Genomic DNA, 18,536 nt, shown 5'->3' on the forward strand with positions numbered 1-18,536 from the left:
CGGGCACCTTGGCCATTGATCCACAGGAATGGTGACTGGTATACGACTACGGAACTATATATGCACGCTGCTTTAGAGGATAACATTAAAAAGAAAGAGGAAGAAATGGGATCGTGCTTCCCTGCCACGGTGTCTTGCAGCAGGCATCGTCGCTACTCGGCCGCAATGTGCAACTTCGCGACTAGAGCCCCCGAACAACTGAGGCCAACACAGATCCCACCGGTTTAAGGCCCACGAATGCAAGTAACACTTTCGCGTCCCTATCGAGGGTGAGCCTGTCCACCTCCCATTCCTGCGGTGGCGGGCACCTTGGCCATTGATCCACAGGAATGGTGACTGGTATACGACTACGGAACTATATATGGACACTGCATCCAAAGGATAACATTAAAAAGAAAGAGGAAGAAATGGGATCGTGCTTCCCTGCCACGGTGTCTTGCAGCAGGCATCGTCGCTACTCGGCCGCAATGTGCAACTTCACGACTAGAGCCCCCGAACAACTGAGGCCAACACAGATCCCACCGGTTTAAGGCCCACGAAGGTAAGTAACGCTTTCGCATCCCTACCAAGGGTGAGCGAGCCTGTCCACCTCCCACTCCTGCGGTGGCGGGCACCTTGGCCATTGATCCACAGGAATGGTGACTGGTATACGACTACGGAACTATATATGGACACTGCATCCAAAGGATAACATTAAAAAGAAAGAGGAAGAAATGGGATCGTGCTTCCCTGCCACGGTGTCTTGCAGCAGGCATCGTCGCTACTCGGCCGCAATGTGCAACTTCGCGACTAGAGCCCCCGAACAACTGAGGCCAACACAGATCCCACCGGTTTAAGGCCCACGAAGGTAAGTAACGCTTTCGCATCCCTACCAAGGGTGAGTGAGTCTGTACACCTCCCATTCCTGCGGTGGCGGGCACCTTGGCCATTGATCCACAGGAATGGTGACTGGTATACGACTACGGAACTATATATGGACACTGCATCCAAAGGATAACATTAAAAAGAAAGAGGAAGAAATGGGATCGTGCTTCCCTGCCACGGTGTCTTGCAGCAGGCATCGTCGCTACTCAGCCGCAATGTGCAACTTCGCGACTAGAGCCCCCGAACAACTGAGGCCAACACAGATCCCACCGGTTTAAGGCCCACGAAGGTAAGTAACGCTTTCGCATCCCTACCAAGGGTGAGTGAGCCTGTACACCTCCCATTCCTGCGGTGGCGGGCACCTTGGCCATTGATCCACAGGAATGGTGACTGGTATACGACTACGGAACTATATATGGACACTGCATCCAAAGGATAACATTAAAAAGAAAGAGGAAGAAATGGGATCGTGCTTCCCTGCCACGGTGTCTTGCAGCAGGCATCGTCACTACACGGCCGCAATGTGCAACTTCGCGACTAGAGCCCCCGAACAACTGAGGCCAACACAGATCCCACCGGTTTAAGGCCCACGAAGGTAAGTGACGCTTTCGCGTCCCTACCAAGGGTGAGTGAGCCTGTACACCTCCCATTCCTGCGGTGGCGGGCACCTTGGCCATTGATCCACAGGAATGGTGACTGGTAAACGACTACGGAACTATATAGGCACACTGCATCCAAAGGATAACATTAAAAAGAAAGAGGAAGAAATGGGATCGTGCTTCCCTGCCACGGTGTCTTGCAGCAGGCATCGTCGCTACTCGGCCGCAACGTGCAACTTCGCGACTAGAGCCCCCGAACAACTGAGGCCAACACAGATCCCACCGGTTTAAGGCCCACGAAGGTAAGTAACGCTTTCGCGCCCCTACCGAGGGTGAGCCTGTCCACCTCCCATTCCTGCGGTGGCGGGCACCTTGGCCATTGATCCACAGGAATGGTGACTGGTAAACGACTACGGAACTATATAGGCACACTGCATCCAAAGGATAACATTAAAAAGAAAGAGGAAGAAATGGGATCGTGCTTCCCTGCCACGGTGTCTTGCAGCAGGCATCGTTGCTACTCGGCCGCAACGTGCAACTTCGCGACTAGAGCCCCCGAACAACTGAGGCCAACACAGATCCCACCGGTTTAAGGCCCACGAAGGTAAGTAACGCTTTCGCATCCCTACCAAGGGTGAGTGAGCCTGTACACCTCCCATTCCTGCGGTGGCGGGCACCTTGGCCATTGATCCACAGGAATGGTGACTGGTATACGACTACGGAACTATATATGGACACTGCATCCAAAGGATAACATTAAAAAGAAAGAGGAAGAAATGGGATCGTGCTTCCCTGCCACGGTGTCTTGCAGCAGGCATCGTCACTACTCGGCCGCAATGTGCAACTTCGCGACTAGAGCCCCCGAACAACTGAGGCCAACACAGATCCCACCGGTTTAAGGCCCACGAAGGTAAGTAACGCTTTCGCATCCCTACCAAGGGTGAGTGAGCCTGTACACCTCCCATTCCTGCGGTGGCGGGCACCTTGGCCATTGATCCACAGGAATGGTGACTGGTATACGACTACGGAACTATATATGGACACTGCATCCAAAGGATAACATTAAAAAGAAAGAGGAAGAAATGGGATCGTGCTTCCCTGCCACGGTGTCTTGCAGCAGGCATCGTCACTACTCGGCCGCAATGTGCAACTTCGCGACTAGAGCCCCCGAACAACTGAGGCCAACACAGATCCCACCGGTTTAAGGCCCACGAAGGTAAGTAACGCTTTCGCGTCCCTACCGAGGGTGAGCCTGTCCACCTCCCATTCCTGCGGTGGCGGGCACCTTGGCCATTGATCCACAGGAATGGTGACTGGTAAACGACTACGGAACTATATAGGCACACTGCATCCAAAGGATAACATTAAAAAGAAAGAGGAAGAAATGGGATCGTGCTTCCCTGCCACGGTGTCTTGCAGCAGGCATCGTCGCTACTCGGCCGCAATGTGCTACTTCGCGACTAGAGCCCCCGAACAACTGAGGCCAACACAGATCCCACCGGTTTAAGGCCCACGAAGGTAAGTAACGCTTTCGCGCCCCTACCGAGGGTGAGCCTGTCCACCTCCCATTCCTGCGGTGGCGGGCACCTTGGCCATTGATCCACAGGAATGGTGACTGGTAAACGACTACGGAACTATATAGGCACACTGCATCCAAAGGATAACATTAAAAAGAAAGAGGAAGAAATGGGATCGTGCTTCCCTGCCACGGTGTCTTGCAGCAGGCATCGTCACTACTCGGCCGCAATGTGCAACTTCGCGACTAGAGCCCCCGAACAACTGAGGCCAACACAGATCCCACCGGTTTAAGGCCCGCGACGGCACGTAACGCTTTCACATCCCTACCAAGGGTGAGTGAGCCTGTCCACCTCCCATTCCTGCAGTGGCGGGCACCTTGGCCATTGATCCACAGGAATGGTGACTGGTATACGACTATGGAGCTATATATGCATGCACATCATCAGGGGGGTGCAAAAGGGCACTTGCCCCCCTCAAGCCACACCAGCTCTTGAGCACACCTCAAGTCACCCCAGCACCAAGGTACACCAGCACTCCCCTCCTTCCACAGCCGTGATGCAACACGGGTATGCACCCACCAGAACAAATCCTACTGGTGCCCATGTAAATATGGGTGCTGCATCCTAAGGATAACATTAAATATAAAAAGAAAGAGGAAGAAATGGGACTGTGCTTTCCTGCTGCGGTGTCTCGACGCAGGTGTCGTCACTACCCGGTCGCAGTGTAGAAATTAGCAACGTACAGTGTCACAGGAATGGCAACAATAGTGGTGCCTTGACCAGGCACTGGCCATTATGAAAGGAAGAAACGAATGTGGGATTGTCAGGAGCAATCTTTTGATGCTAGTATATTCAACATGCAAGTCCAGCATTTGTTGGTGCAGTTGTGGATAATTTCACTAATAGCAATGTCGTTGCATCGAGGTGTTTGCAACGTTTTCTCTTGTTTTTTGATTTTTTACAGCATAAAGCTGATGACCCCTTTCATCGACAGCATACGACACACCTACTCTGTTTCTCAGTTTAAGTACAACAGACGTAAGGGGAGAAGCATATCTGATGTCACATTATGGTGACAGTGTAAAACTGAGCAGCCAAATCACAAATTTAAGGTTGAACTCATTGCTGAACAAACATGTGCCCAGCAAAATAAACAATTCATGCACGATGACAGTGGCGACAACAATCGTCGTCGTCAAAATCTGATCAACAGGTGAAACCATCAACTGACTTGATAGTCGGTTTATAGACGGATTTCCTGCCGCCCTGTTTTCAATAGCAATAACATCTGGGGTTTTACCTGCCAGAACAACAATACGTTTATCAGCCACACCGTAGTGGAGGGCTTCAGAAATTTTGACCAACTGTTGTTCCTTAACATGCACCGACATCGCACATTACACGGGCCTCTAGCATTTCACCTGCATCGAAATGCAACTGCCGCAGTTGGGATCGAGCCTGCAACTTTTGGGTTAGCAGCCGAGCACCATAACCACTGTACCACATAGGTGGATGCCGCTGGATTTTTGAAATCATGAGACGTATTGTCGCGGGCGAAACAAGACAGACAACCAGGAGTCAACGTCTGCCCCAGAACAAGAGCAAGAACGTTCTCTTCTTCACACCCAAACGTGTATATGCCACAGCAGATGGTTCATAAATGATGGATGTGTCATTACTCCCTCTCCCAAAGAAGCCTCGTCTCGATGCTGTATATGAGGGAAAAAGAAAAATGAAGAAAAAAGATGCTATATACAAGCGAAATAAATGTGTTGTAACGCAAAATAACGTAGTCTGCTGCTGTCAAACAAAGGGTCAAATAACTGCCTGCGGTTATTGCTGCTCTGGTTCTGGGGCAGACGTCGACTCGTAGTTGTCTGTCTTGTTTCACCCGCGAAATTACTGGTGAAGCGCTGGGTACATGTACCTTGGCTCCCAAGTGTCAGCCGTCACTCCTAGCACCTTAGAGACAGCTACATCTCCCAGAGCAAAAACGTTCTCTTCTTCACACCCAAACGTGTATGTGCAACAGTGGATGGTTCATAAATGATGGGTGTGTCAATATAAAGGTTTCGCCTTGAAACGGATGAACAACTGGGTTCCACAATGGGCAGTGGTTAGCAAGGCACAGGCCGTGAAACAAAAGTGCTCACCATTTTGGAGAACGCAATGCAGCTGACTGCTCGCTCAAAGTCGCCAACTCCAATGACGTGCAACGTGTTGAGGCTGACGGAGTCCCATATCCTGACGTGGGGCTGGAACAAGGAGCACGCACAGGGACCGCACGTAGAGTGCGCACCAATGTGCTGTCATCAGAACAAGGTATAGCAAGCCATCTTCACAAAGTCATGGCAAGAAGAAAATGGAAAGAAAGCCAAACGTCGCGAGAGGATGCTCAAGTCTGGTTTTTTAAACAGAGCTGCACTCATTTTTCTATTACTTTTGGTTTGGCCATGGCATTAGCTTAATGACTGACTGGCTCCTCAGCTGTAGAATGTACAACATTAAAAAAAATACCATGCACTTGAAGATGTGACAACTTGTTCAATTCGGGGCCAAATAAGATTTTGAGTGATGGGTGACATATTATTGAGTTAAGTAGTCAAGGATGTAGCAATGACTACTAAACAACTACTGGCACTAAATTTACTCTTTCAGCTAGCTGAGTTTGCAGACATGAGTTATAAGTTCATGAAATGTCCTCGCTGAGAATTTTGGTTGTTTGTTCTGTGCACTGAAACGTATTAATTCATGTTGTCGAATATTACAGCACAAGAAGGCATATCCCATGAGAGAATTCTTGAATTGACAGGAGGCGGCTCTGTCGCTACTACAAGTTGTCAATACCTTTTTGACACAAATATTAGAAATTTCCGAGACCGTAATATGTATCATGGGATCAAAGATGTAAGCTTAAAAAGGTACTGTAATCTGTTGCAGTAAGACTTTGAAGATAAACAGCGCAAAGAAACACAGCCACGAAAAGCAAACACACAGGACGAGCGCTGTTGGCTTTTCGTGGCCATGTTTTTTTTTTGCCCTGCTTATCTTCAGTATGAATAACCAACTATTCCAGTCAGCTACTTTAGTAAGACTTTGACTTGGGCGAGTTGGTTCCTAGTTTTTCAAAAGTGCAGTGGAATAAAGCAGGACCTTAAGAAGGAACACACAACAACATCACAAGCAATGTGATGTTGTGTGTTCCTTCTCAAAGTCCTGTTTTATTTGCGAAGCACTTTTGACATAGTGCGATCTATATCATCCCAATGCCTTTCATGGAATACCAGCATGTCATTAATTCCATAAGAAGTGCTTTTTCGTAACATAAGCAAATGTTTCATCTTATATTACATTTTGATGCCAAAAATTGGTGTCGAGAGTGTATGGAGCACAAGTTCCAGAAAAAAAAAGAAAGGTGGAATTAGGATACTTTCTGTGCCAGTAGGCCAGGGAGGAAACAGTTGAAAAGACTGATGGTTGAACATTGCGAGACTGAAAAAATAATACGCATTTTTACAGCTTCCACGTTCCGTAAACTTTCGACACCGATGAAGTCACAGCCCTTGAGCATCCTCTCCAAGCAAAACAGTGCAGTGACGGGTGCAAAGCCATTGCAGCAAAAAAAGCAGCAAGGCAGGACACAAAAGTGCTCACACACAAGGCACACTAATCCAGGGCAGCGGTCTCAAACTCGCATCGGGTGCAAGCTACAAGTGGAAAGTCTTGCCAAAGCTGCACTGTAGATAGCAGCCAAGAAAAAAAACAACAACTGATTGAAATAAAAATAGTGCGTGTTTTTTATTGTGTGGGAAGTCTAAATTTCTTAGAGTGCATTTCCGTTCCTTGTGAGAGCACTCTCAAATCATGCACACCTGGAAGCACGCAAGCTTGCAAAGTTAGGTTTAGCCAGTGTGAATATTGATGTCCTAGTAACAATGTAGACGACAGCACAGCAAAAATTAAGGCAGATGACACGGGTACTAATGTTGTCTCGTCATCTTCAACTGTTTACGTTCAAAGATTGTTTAAAACATTATGAGAGCATACACTCGCTCATTTTGTGTGATTAACATGCACTCTAATGTTCAATAAAGGCTCAAGAATTCTGCAGATGACTCAGCGATTAACCTTCTTAAGCTGTAATTCGCACCTTTCTGCAGTGTTTCAGAACACAAGTTCTTATGAGTACCTAATAATTAGGCGTGAATAAAAAAGAGAAACAACGATCTTCTCAAATACGTTAAACTTAGATGTCAGCCGAGTGAATTGGAAATGATTAGAAACAAACTGAGAGCTGTTGGAAGTGAGCAACGAAAATCGCTAAATATGAAACACAGTTAAGCATTTGCATTTGTTGAGAGACGGTAAAGAATTTAACGAAGAACGCGCGAGTAACGTGTTTGAGACCGCCACACTGGTGGCCAGCCTACAAGCCGCCACATGCCACAACAAAATGGTTCTACAACTACGTGCCAGGCAGGGAAGCCAGCAACAGGAAAGGACCAACTGTCATCAATGCTGCATACAGTACTGACGGCAATGGGACTGACACGTAGAGCCAGCGAGAAATAAGCAACCTGCATTGCGCACTGTTCAAGCAGAACTGAGGTGAACATCTGACACCCACAAGCAAACTAATAAAGCCCAGAGGATGTTATAATGTTGTTGCAATTTAGCTTAAGCTGTTTAGAAGGCTCGCAATCGATCCAATTGCTCAAGAAAAACATACTGCGGAAAGAAAATTGAAGACGTATGAGATCCTCAGATCGAATGTTCAAAAAAATATTTGTCAATTCATATTTCCTCTCGCAGGAAATAGATAGACTGACTGCTGCACTTCTAAGAGTGGAGTTCTTGGGCCGAGTATTAAAAAAAAAAGTAATGAACAAGTAACTTGTAGAATGAAATCAGTTTTGCCTACAATCATTTTGGAGAAAGCCTTAACTTGCTAAGTCAAGACCCAAGTAGCCCTGGCTCCTTGAATCAGAGTGCATTTGGTTTTGCATTTGTCACGACGTAGTCTGCACATAAACATGTGTGCTTTGTGCACCTGCTGATATGTAATAATCACTTGGGACCTGTCATGTTGTTCATGGGGCTTTTAGTCCAACGGACCTTGCAGCTTATTGTACGGCATAAAAATTTCATTCTGATATGCCTGAAAACACCATGCTATACTAAACTTGCATCACAGTCATTGCAAACAGTTGACTAACCATTCCGACAGCTAACAACTAGTTGCTGAGTGAAACAACTGCCTAAAAACGCTTTCAGTTTGTGCTCAAATGAACTCTACTATAAGCAACACATTATTATAGATCTCGTTTGTAGCACAAAGTCACCAATGGCTAAGTTTGAACATGACAGGACAGGCTACACGGTGCAATCAAGTGTTTCGAAGTCTGATGCTATGCAGCACAATGTAGTCGGCCATAATGCAGACAGAAGACAACTACTACAGGCAAACAGCGCAGCCGTGAAACAACAAGCACGCCACTACATCACATTCACACACGTACATACACACAGACACACATAAATGCACATTCAGCCAAAGACCAGGTGTGCAGAATAAAACCATGCGCTATCCCTATTTATGACAATGTGGCATTACTCTAGACAGACAATGTAATTGGTTGTACCCAACTGCTTCGTAAGCTGAAAATGTCCAGAAAGAACATTCAATTTCACCTGTGGGTGAATTTTATTTTTTGCTAGACATCACGCACAGAGGGTCAGGTAAAACGTATTTGTGATATCTTAGATTAGCAGGCCTGCAATACCAGATATCTTTGTTTTTAAAAAAATTATAATCAGAAATATATTAGGTAGTAGTAAACACTCTGGCTATGATCACATTTGGGAATTCGCCACAGACACATTTGAGGATTGTAAAGTTTCTGTGAAACTAACAGACAGAATGTTGTAAATTACTGACTGCAGCATGAGGTTGAAAGCACAGGACTCATCAAAAATATTTCTTGCTCAAGTGTGTCCCCCAGGCACACTTGCAGAGTGCAGATAAATAAAATAAAATAAAATAAGCCTCAACTGGGGCAGTTTTGTACTAATATAAGTACCCATTCCCATAACGAGAATTTGTCTTCATAAAGCATTTAACATGAGCAAATTATCAATTTCGATTAAGATCATAAAGAATGTGCATCCACTAATCAAGAAAGGATGCAGCTGCTGCATAAAATTTTCAAAATTAACAGCCATATTTATTTACAAGAACACAAACCGTGCTGTCAGATTAAGGCAGTAGTTCAAGTGCTAAAAAAAAAAATTTATTTCAACAGAGAATTACCTAGTGCCTGAGAATGAGACTTCAAATATAACCTGCCTGATCTTTGAAAGAAGTACAGTTGGCTGCAGAATTTTACGTACTGTAAGCGAAGAGAAATAATGCCCTTTCATTTCGTTCATACCAAGACCACACTGCTTAGAATTGAAATGAACGCGATGTATAGTTCTGTTTGAAACTTAAATCGTGCGATTGCCGCAATGCAAGTTCAAATTCTGCATCACAGGTAAAGGCTACGGCGAAGTTCAGTGTTTTTTCAGCTTCGCAGCCCATAAACTTCAAAAGCCACATGCATCTTCCCTTTCACAATGCCTTCCCCAATCTGAAAAGCCAATGAGTGAGTGTAAAATCCTTTAAAAGCACCAACAAAAGAGATAGATAGCAAGATAAACATAACTTTGAAATTCAGATACATTACGCAGGCAGGCTAACAAGGTGCAGACCAGATAAGAGAACTCAACAACCAGACATGCTCCACCTCATGCACTCAACTAGGCCTCAGCAAGGTATAAGTGCGCAGGCTACGGCAGTCAAGAAAAGGGTGATGCAGGGGGGCATAAAAGTGTGCACCAGAGAAAATGTCTTTTAATTACCCGGCTGATGACACGTGGCTATAGAAGGGGAGGTTTTCGAGGCAGAGAAAGAGGGAGAGAGGGGAAAAAAACAGAAGACGTCTTAGCTGAACTGCACAAACATTTCTCTCAAAATGTATTTGTACTTAATGTTTACTACACAGCAAGTCTAACAGGCTTACAGATTGGCATCTACACATTCGTTAAAATATGCCAGTGTGTAGCAATTGTAGTAAGTTAACTGTAATGACATGTTTCACGTGCGTTTCTGTGTGCAGTTGTTCTGAACACTAGGATTAAATGTTTTCCATCTCCACAGATAGCCATGCTTTTAGTTTTTAATGTTTAACACCATCAGAAAACCTAGAATATATAGAGTAACAATTTGGTCAAGTGCATGGAGGTGATGGTAATGTGCACATGTTTTTCGTAAGCCAAGAACTCTTGCAGATGAGAAACAGTTGTTGAAGATGATGTTCAATAATTGATAGCTAGTAGCTGCACAATGGAAAACTGTTACATTTCGTGTGATTCGTCGTGACATGGTATGACACAGCGGAATTCTCATGGCGATCCCAAAGTCACTTTGTAATTGCCAAAAAGTACTTGTAATCAAGCAAGAGCTTACTTTTTGAAAAAGGGATCAAGTTTTGGCGAGTTCAACAGACACATGTAAAAGAGAAATGCTGAAAGTGCTTTTCTGAAAGCTAGCTAGTTCGTACCAAAATTTTTGATGCACTGCGTGGGACAATCATTGCAAGGTGCAGAAAAAAGAGGTGCAGTAGGAAAGAGCACAGAGCACCGACTGTTGTATTTGTTTATAAAAGATTTAAAAATAAAGCAATAGGTAATCTGCACTCTTTCTTATAGTGTACCCTTTTTCCATACCTTATGATTACTGCTTCGCACAGTGCACTAACTACAGAAATTCAAGATTTTGTAACATATTTAATGTGTGATCTAACATGTGTAACATAGCAACATCTAATGAAGTTTTCACAGGTATGTAAGTGTATATCTCCCTAGAAATCTTTCATGTCCATGTTAAAGACAAGCATGTGATCCAGCTCGCAGTCAAAAGAAATAATCCGCGATGGAAGCAGTACAAACTGACAGCGGTTCGCATGTTCGTGTTTCAACACTACAATTAGAACTGGTATATTGGGAAATACCTGTTAGCAGCTGTTTCTTTTGATTACGGAAAGTCTTACTCACTGCTTTTGATAATGCCTGATAAATGTTCTCAAACATTTGACATAAAATTGGAGTCTAACAAGTAGCTTCACAAATGTCTCCCATTGAGTACATATGTTTAATTGGACCCGAGTATGCAATGTAGATTTGTTTACAAAATAAATCCAAGACTGCTGCTCAGATAAATGACCACAGGCACCGGCATGCTATCACCCGCTCAGTTGCTTGCATCCAAGTTCGTTAAACTGCGAGTTTGGCAAGCTGTTAGCGCTTTATTTAATTGCGCGTGAAAAAGTCGAATGACACACTATTTTGTTTTCCCGATTACTTATTAACAACATTTGAAACTCTACGCAATGGTAGGAATGAATTAAAGCACTGCTAGTAACTGATCGCAAATGTGCAAAAGAATGAGCGAGATGTAATGACATTAAAAGCTACAGTGCTCAAGCATCGCACGAGTTTCATGCTCTGCAATGTGTAGGAATTTCCGCCATGGTACCAGTGGAGTGCAAAAAATGTCACTGCAGCGCAATATTTCAAAGCTATTTTCGTAGTGAAGATGATGCGGCCAGGCTGAATATCAAAATCTTGTGTCAACCAGTGTTGACAAGGTTGAACCCGTTCTGCGTCATCTTTGCTATTGTAAAACCTCTGCCTCTTATTTTCGCCCGTAAAAACACACGTTCCTGTGAAGCGATGTTTTCCTTATGTGCAAAGTCAATGCTTCCTTGCACAAAATGGTCTTAGTGTGTAAAAAAGATTCAGAAATGGAAAAAAAAGAGACACAGCGTAATGCTTTTTAACTCGGAATGTTTCTTCAGTTAGCATGTGTTGCTGACTGCACCATGATTTCAATAAGCAGATATTGCTAACTACAGTAGAACCACACTGATACATTCCCGTTTCGTACGAATTCCCTTTACCAATGTTCGCGATATCATTATCAAGTAAAACTGCGCAATGTTTTAGGGAATTCGGATTGCACGTTATCCATTATAGCCCATTTTTTCCCCAAAACCATATGAATGAGGTTCTACTGAATATATGCAAAACAAAGGGAGGGAACTTTTATTCTTAAAAATATTTACCTGAACTGATACATATGAAGCTGCAGTGTCATTTGGCCAAATGTTATGAATGCTATCTGTCAGGCTTGCTGTAGGAACATTAAAGTTACTTGCTGTTAGGTGCACCATGACATATGAGTGGTTTAAGAGACATGCAGTCAGCAGTGTATGTGGTCCTACAAGGCTCTAACGAAGTTTCGCAGGAGCGCTGTCACTTGAAACAGCGGCCTCGACTGCATGTTGAAGTATGAGCGCGAGTCATGCAACAGAACCTATGCCACCCCCAGGTGCGTCAACGACAGAAGCGTGGTGCATATGACACGGTAACGTGACTGGCTGGCGTGAGACAAAAACAAGAATGCACGTGACAGTGACGGTGGCAGCAGCAGCGACGTGACGCAGCGACGACTGTGCACAGGGGCTGCACACGTGAGGAGCCACAAAAAAATGGGAAAAAAAAAAAGCAGTGCCCCTGATAACTCACCATAAAACCCTCTTCCTCCGGCCTTATCTCTGCGCGCCGGTTCTGTGCTCGAAATTGGGGACAGGCTTTGTCACATTTCAGTACGCCATTCTAACACTATCAGGCAATGCGTACTAAGTTCATTCCCAGACTTGAAGGATGCGTGTGACCGCATGGTTGCAATTAAGTTTTTTCCCATTGCAAGGTAATGACAATGTGAATGTTACACATAAGTGACTGGTAAATGTTAACGAACAAAATTAAGAGAGCATGATTGAAAAAATGCAGCATGTGAGTCATAATAGTTAAATCAAAGTTTAAACAGTAAGTGCAAGAAAAATAACACTCAAATTTGCATAACTGCATGTTTTGAAAACAATTAGTAATTGCCATTGTATAAACAAAGTATATATTGATAGTTTGAAGCGTCTTCATTACTTGAGGAGCACAGCACAGTTTAATATGTGCATGAAAGTCCAATAGCAGTGCATGGCATGTGACAGCAGTGAAGTAATAGCAGTGTAATAGTTACTAGGCAGCAAGTGACAGCATTTCCATCACAGTGAAAGCACTTGAACAAAAAGATGGATAAAGATCATTTTCCTTTATCTCAAACTGCATACAGCTTTCATGTTCTTTCAAAAATAACATACATGCGGTGCTGCTATCTTCTTCAACATCTAAAACTTGCTAGCAAAACTTCTCAGCATCTTCTAAGTGTTGCGAATAGCTCACACAAGTGTTCAAAAGTAGTAAAGATCGGACTGTGCTATCTCGAATGGCATAAAAAATCTCCAAATGTTCCAATGTCTCCAAATCTGCAAGCAGCTGTAAACAGCTGTTCAGTGGTGCCAAAAATGTGCTCTCCCTCGTCCCCCCCTATCTCTGGCTTAATTCAAAAGCTAAATAAAAGGTGTGTATTGATGATGGTTATGAATTCACAGATGATTACAACTACCCTACTACCATATACTGCCGATTATAAGTCGACCTATTTTTCATAAAATGACCTTCCAAAGTTCGGGTGTCGACCTATAATCGGAGTCGACCTATACACGGAATCGTAAAGTCGACTTTTCTGTGGGGTCCGACGAAAGGTCGTCGCCCTCGTATTTCCTGCTATTTGACGCATCGATAACATCAACCGCAGAGGCAGTGGAGTCGCGGCAACAGCTATCTCCCAACGAATGCGCGCCGCTTCCGGAGCCGGACATTTTTGCGATCTGCCACGATGAATGCGAAACTATAGCGAAACCATGCGAGGCGAAGCGAAACTACGGACCACGTTTAAAAATCACCGCCGCGTGGCATTAATGCGAACTGCTTGGGAAACACAGTCTCGAAAGCAGTATTTCAAACCTTTGATAGAGGACGAACGATGCTCTATGAATAAAGAGGAATTTATCTTGCGATGCGCCCTGCAGTTTTGTTTTCATACAATAGAAACGATTCGTTGACAAACCATCGGCATGCCACAGAAAAGCTGGCAGCGCCCTGCGGGCTGGCAACACTTCGCGGGGAACTGAACCACATGACCAGTCACATGCGCCCACAAGCGTCTTCGCGTCTTTTAGCACTCACGCCTGTTCGCCATTTCTGAATTTTGCTTCACTTGCGAGCAGTGTGTGCGATTTGCGACGCTGCCAAAAGGATGCTAAGATGCCACCGATACGCCGGCAAGAGTACAGCGCTGCTTTGAAGAGGCAAGCGATCCTCTACGCAGAGTCGGAAAGCAACGTTGAAGCAGGGCACAAGTTTGATGTGTCGGAAAAGTGTGTGAGGGAATGGAGAAAACAAAGGACCAAGATCTTCGCATGCGCTGCGCTGCTACACGCCGTTCCTTTCGCGGACCAAAGTCTGGACGATACCCTGCCGTTGAGGAGGCGATTCGAGATTGGGTTCACGACCAGAGAAGCAAGAGCCTGAGTGTTTGCTATGATGATATTGAAGCGATCTCAACGATGCCTGGTATGGACTGCCAACCGACATGGTTTGCACAGCATTTTCCACGTGCGGCATCTCAGTACCGCCGGCACCCGTTCCGACGGCGAGCAGCAGCAGTGGCTCGCACGTTGGCAATGACCGTGACTGTGTCCTTCTTTCAAACGACGAGTCGTAAGCAATGTTTCACGGGCAAATAAATGTTTCTTTGCATCACTCCCTCTTCTGAAAAACTTATTGATGAGCTATGGCCTTAGCATGAGGCTGTGTTCGGAGTCAACTTTTTTCTCCCCTAGAAGGCGTTGCAAGTTGGGGGGTCGACTTATAATTGGAGTTGACTTATAATCGGCAATATACGGTAACATTATTAATAAGTTTATTCCCACTCCAGTGGGCACTCCAACGACACAGTAACATCTGGAAAGACGCATTTCACGAATTCATCATGAGCACTGGCACTGTGCACAAAGACTTCAAGCAGGGGGTCGGTCAGGACATCTGGACATTCTCCTGGATCCGCGCATGATCACATCACCATAATATAATGTGTCTACCTACGTCCTGCCCTATGCACAATGCAAGCAGTGCAAAGCATACACGGGCTTTGAGGGTTAGTGTGTGAATGTTTCTGTCCTCTGCCAGCGCTATAATTCAGCAGTCCAGAAGGCAGGCACAAGAAGAGTGAACATGCCCTGTCGTCTTTTACATTTCCGTCGCGCAGCATACGTAAAGTCATTTCCATCAAATGACATTACGAGAACCTAATGTCATTTTTACTACATCCTGTTAACGTCAAAATAATTATCACTTGAAAATGATGACAATCACCATAGTCTTCTGTGCTACGACCTGAGAGGGAAAAAAAACCTAACAGAACTTATGTTTATCATGTGTAGATCATTCAAATAATTGTCCCTACTAATAAATATCAGTATTTAATGATCTATACTTGGCTTCTTTAATGAATCTGTCACAGTTACGGAACAGAAACCAAGTCGAGCCATGAGCCAAATGAAGAACAACGTAAGCAACACATCTATGAATAAGTAATCAGTACACTAGAAAGCTATTTCGGTTACAAAGATGAAAAAGGAGTGTGTCATTAGCACTCCTTTTAATATGTCCTTGGCACCGAAACTACATGTTCAGTGCCAAGCGAATGAGTTCCATAAACTGATCAGATGGAAAATGTTTTCACCTAATGTAATTCGTTTTCCCGTGTGACAGCAAATGCATGACGTTATGAACATATGTCATTCATAGTAAATGACAATACACTTGTCGTGCGGCAATGGTATTACAATGGAAGTTCCTCCAGCTTATGGGACGACAGCATAAGTAACTCAGCATGCAAGGTGGCTTCTTTAAAATGATACTGTTTTCCAGCATGCTTCAATGGGACTTGCCTGAATGTGTTAAATTCGAATTTGTAAAGTCAGATGACAATGCGTGTTCCATTATTGTCACTCACACACTCTAGTTTTTATGTGAAAGGTGGTTAATGTGTGCAATTTCCCATTTCAGTTACTTTATTGGACAACACCCTGGAGAACAAAAAGAATGAGTTTGGAAATGTGCAATCTAATCTGTACATGATGTTAGAAGGACTAGTTACAGATATTCTCCTTTTCATGTTAGACACACCGAACCACAAACCACAGGCGTCGATACAGGAAAACAAGTTTGTAATCATGTGCAATGGAGACATCTCCAAAGAAACAACCAGCAGTGTCTTGGTGAATGTTAAAGTTAAAGATACATAAAGAACTAGTAATCAAAGAAAGAAGCAAAAATTGTGGAAGACGTACCTTCCTCTCTCGCCTGTCTATGCTTGCTACCTGACCTGTTGCGATCAGGAGCTTGTTTGGGTGAACTGCAAGGCTGGAAAATGGAGGACGAAAATTAATCCAAATCCACATGACGCACACAAATGAATAATGGGTTGCATGATGTAAAAGACCTTCCGAGTTACATACACATGACCACAAATGAGCTGCACTAGATAAATCGGCACATATTTGAAAAGGGAAAAGAAAAGAAACTGCGAGAGGGGAAATTAGTACCCCATACAGTCGTAGAGTCCCAGAGTTACATCTGCACAGTTAAAGCTGTGGTTTTACACCAACAATGTTGCGCCTGCGATGTTATAACCTGCAGAGTTGCACTTCAGTCACCAAGTTGCACTTGAACAGTAGTGCTTACAGAGTTTAGATCTACATAACTTTCATAACTGCGCAGAGTTTAGATCTTGCAAGTGCACATCCACATGTTCAACTCTGCAAGTGCAACTATCCAAGCGCAACTCTGCCAATATAAAATCACAAAATTGTGGATGCAGAGTCCAGATCTGAAAGTGTAAGTGCACAAGTGTATCTCCGTGTCTCCGTAATAATGCGCCTCTGTGGGTTTTGCGCACTGCAAGAAGATCCACTGTGGTAGCTCAACAGCCGTGGTGTTCTGTTGCTGACCTGTTACGAGTGTGATTCCCAGCCGATGCGGCTATATTGTGATGGATGCACAGTGTTAAAATACTCGTACACTTGTATCTAGAAGCTCATTAGAGAAACCTATAGAAGGAAACTTTATGGGAGAAACATTAAAGAAACTTTATGGAAAGATTTTGACCAATATGATCAAAATCATTCCAGAGACATGCACTGAGCTGTGCTTTACCAGCTTCACCAACTACTGAAGCCTACATTTGCTGTCTTTCTTGTGCAACATTGTTTAGTTATCTCCTTAAACTATCAGGACACCAACTTTTCGCTGAATCTTTGACTTAGCACTGGCAGAAAGCCACGTAGCGCAAGTAAACAATCAGAGCCAGCTCTCCGAATCATCGTTCCCACAGGCACTCACCACTTGATGTCGTCCGTGTGTCCCAGGTAGTGCCGCTGAATTTGCTCCTCCACGTTGTAGAGGACCACAACGGCCGCTATGAAGTACACCATCTCTCCCGTGGGCAAGAGGAACAGATTGGCTCTACAGTCACGGCCCCGATACCCGTACCTGGTCTCGAGTCAAGGATACCAGGATTGCAGGGAAAAGCCGAAAATGTGGTGGGGAAACTCGTGCCTCAATCTCTGGTAATCATTTTTTTGCTCTTCATCATCATTATCATCAGCCTGTCTACACCCACTGCAGGGCAAAGGCCTCTCCCATGTTCTGCCAATCAATCCGGTCCTGTGCCAGCTGCGGCCACGTTGTACCCACGCACTTCTTAATCTCACCTGCACACCCAACTTTCTGCCTCCCCCTTGTGCAGAGAGCTTCTCTTGGAATTCGGTCGGTTACCCTTAATGTCCAGTGGTTATCTTGGCTTCTTGCTACACACCCTCTCCATGCCCATTTCTTCTTTTTGATTTTGACTAAGACGTCATTAACATGCACTTGTTCCATGATCCACCGTCTTTTTTTGTCCCTTAATGTTACACTGATAATTTTTCTTTCCATGGCTCACTGCATCGTCCTCAATATTTAAGCTGAACCCTTTTCGAGAGCCTCCAAGTTTCTGCCCCATAGGTAAGTACTGGTAAACTGCCATTCAATATCTGAGAATGCCTGCCAAATGTGCTCCACCACATTCTTATTCATCTAGTTATTTCAGTCTCATGTTCCGGATCTGCAGTCACTATTTGCCCTAACGGACGTATTCCTTTACCACTTCTAGTGCCTCGCCACTCACTGCAAACCGTTGTTCTCTTTTGCATTTCACGTGACCCAAATGCAGACCCCTGGTGCAACAACTGGCCAGAGGCTGCATCTTGTGGCAAATTTGCCAATGTAGAATGGCAACTTCTAGAACAGTAAGCAATTGAGTGCAGGAACAGAATAAGTTCGATTTGCATTAATTCCATTCCCAGTCACTGTCTGTTTGTGTCGTCTTCATATCACTGTTAATCCTTCACGATAAACTACAATCTCAAAATTTCATGCTCTTTGAAAACACAACATGTGACATGTGACGCGATGTGACATCACAAGGGGGCCAATGAAAAGCTACAGTGCC

At 44.5% G+C, this 18,536-nt stretch overlaps 1 protein-coding gene across 5 annotated transcripts in view; it reads right to left on the reverse strand.

Moving 5' to 3' along the window:
• The window catches only part of LOC119374824 (echinoderm microtubule-associated protein-like 2), a 235,873-nt gene that overhangs the window by 44,142 nt on the left and 173,195 nt on the right, over nt 1-18,536 (reverse strand). For 4 of the 5 annotated variants that reach the window (XM_037645023.2, XM_049410959.1, XM_049410958.1 and 1 more), the window contains exons 9-11: nt 17,387-17,536; nt 16,336-16,408; nt 5,134-5,286 (exon numbers count right to left, since the gene is read on the reverse strand). In XM_037645023.2, the coding sequence (XP_037500951.1) occupies nt 5,134-5,286; nt 16,336-16,408; nt 17,387-17,536 (376 nt within the window). Of the gene's footprint in view, nt 1-5,133; nt 5,287-12,607; nt 12,650-16,335; nt 16,409-17,386; nt 17,537-18,536 lie in introns of all 5 variants that reach the window. The other variant, XM_037645019.2, reaches the window with a different exon arrangement.

The sequence above is a fragment of the Rhipicephalus sanguineus genome, chromosome 11 (assembly GCF_013339695.2).
Source record: "Rhipicephalus sanguineus isolate Rsan-2018 chromosome 11, BIME_Rsan_1.4, whole genome shotgun sequence".
Classification (NCBI taxonomy): Eukaryota; Metazoa; Arthropoda; class Arachnida; order Ixodida; family Ixodidae; genus Rhipicephalus; species Rhipicephalus sanguineus.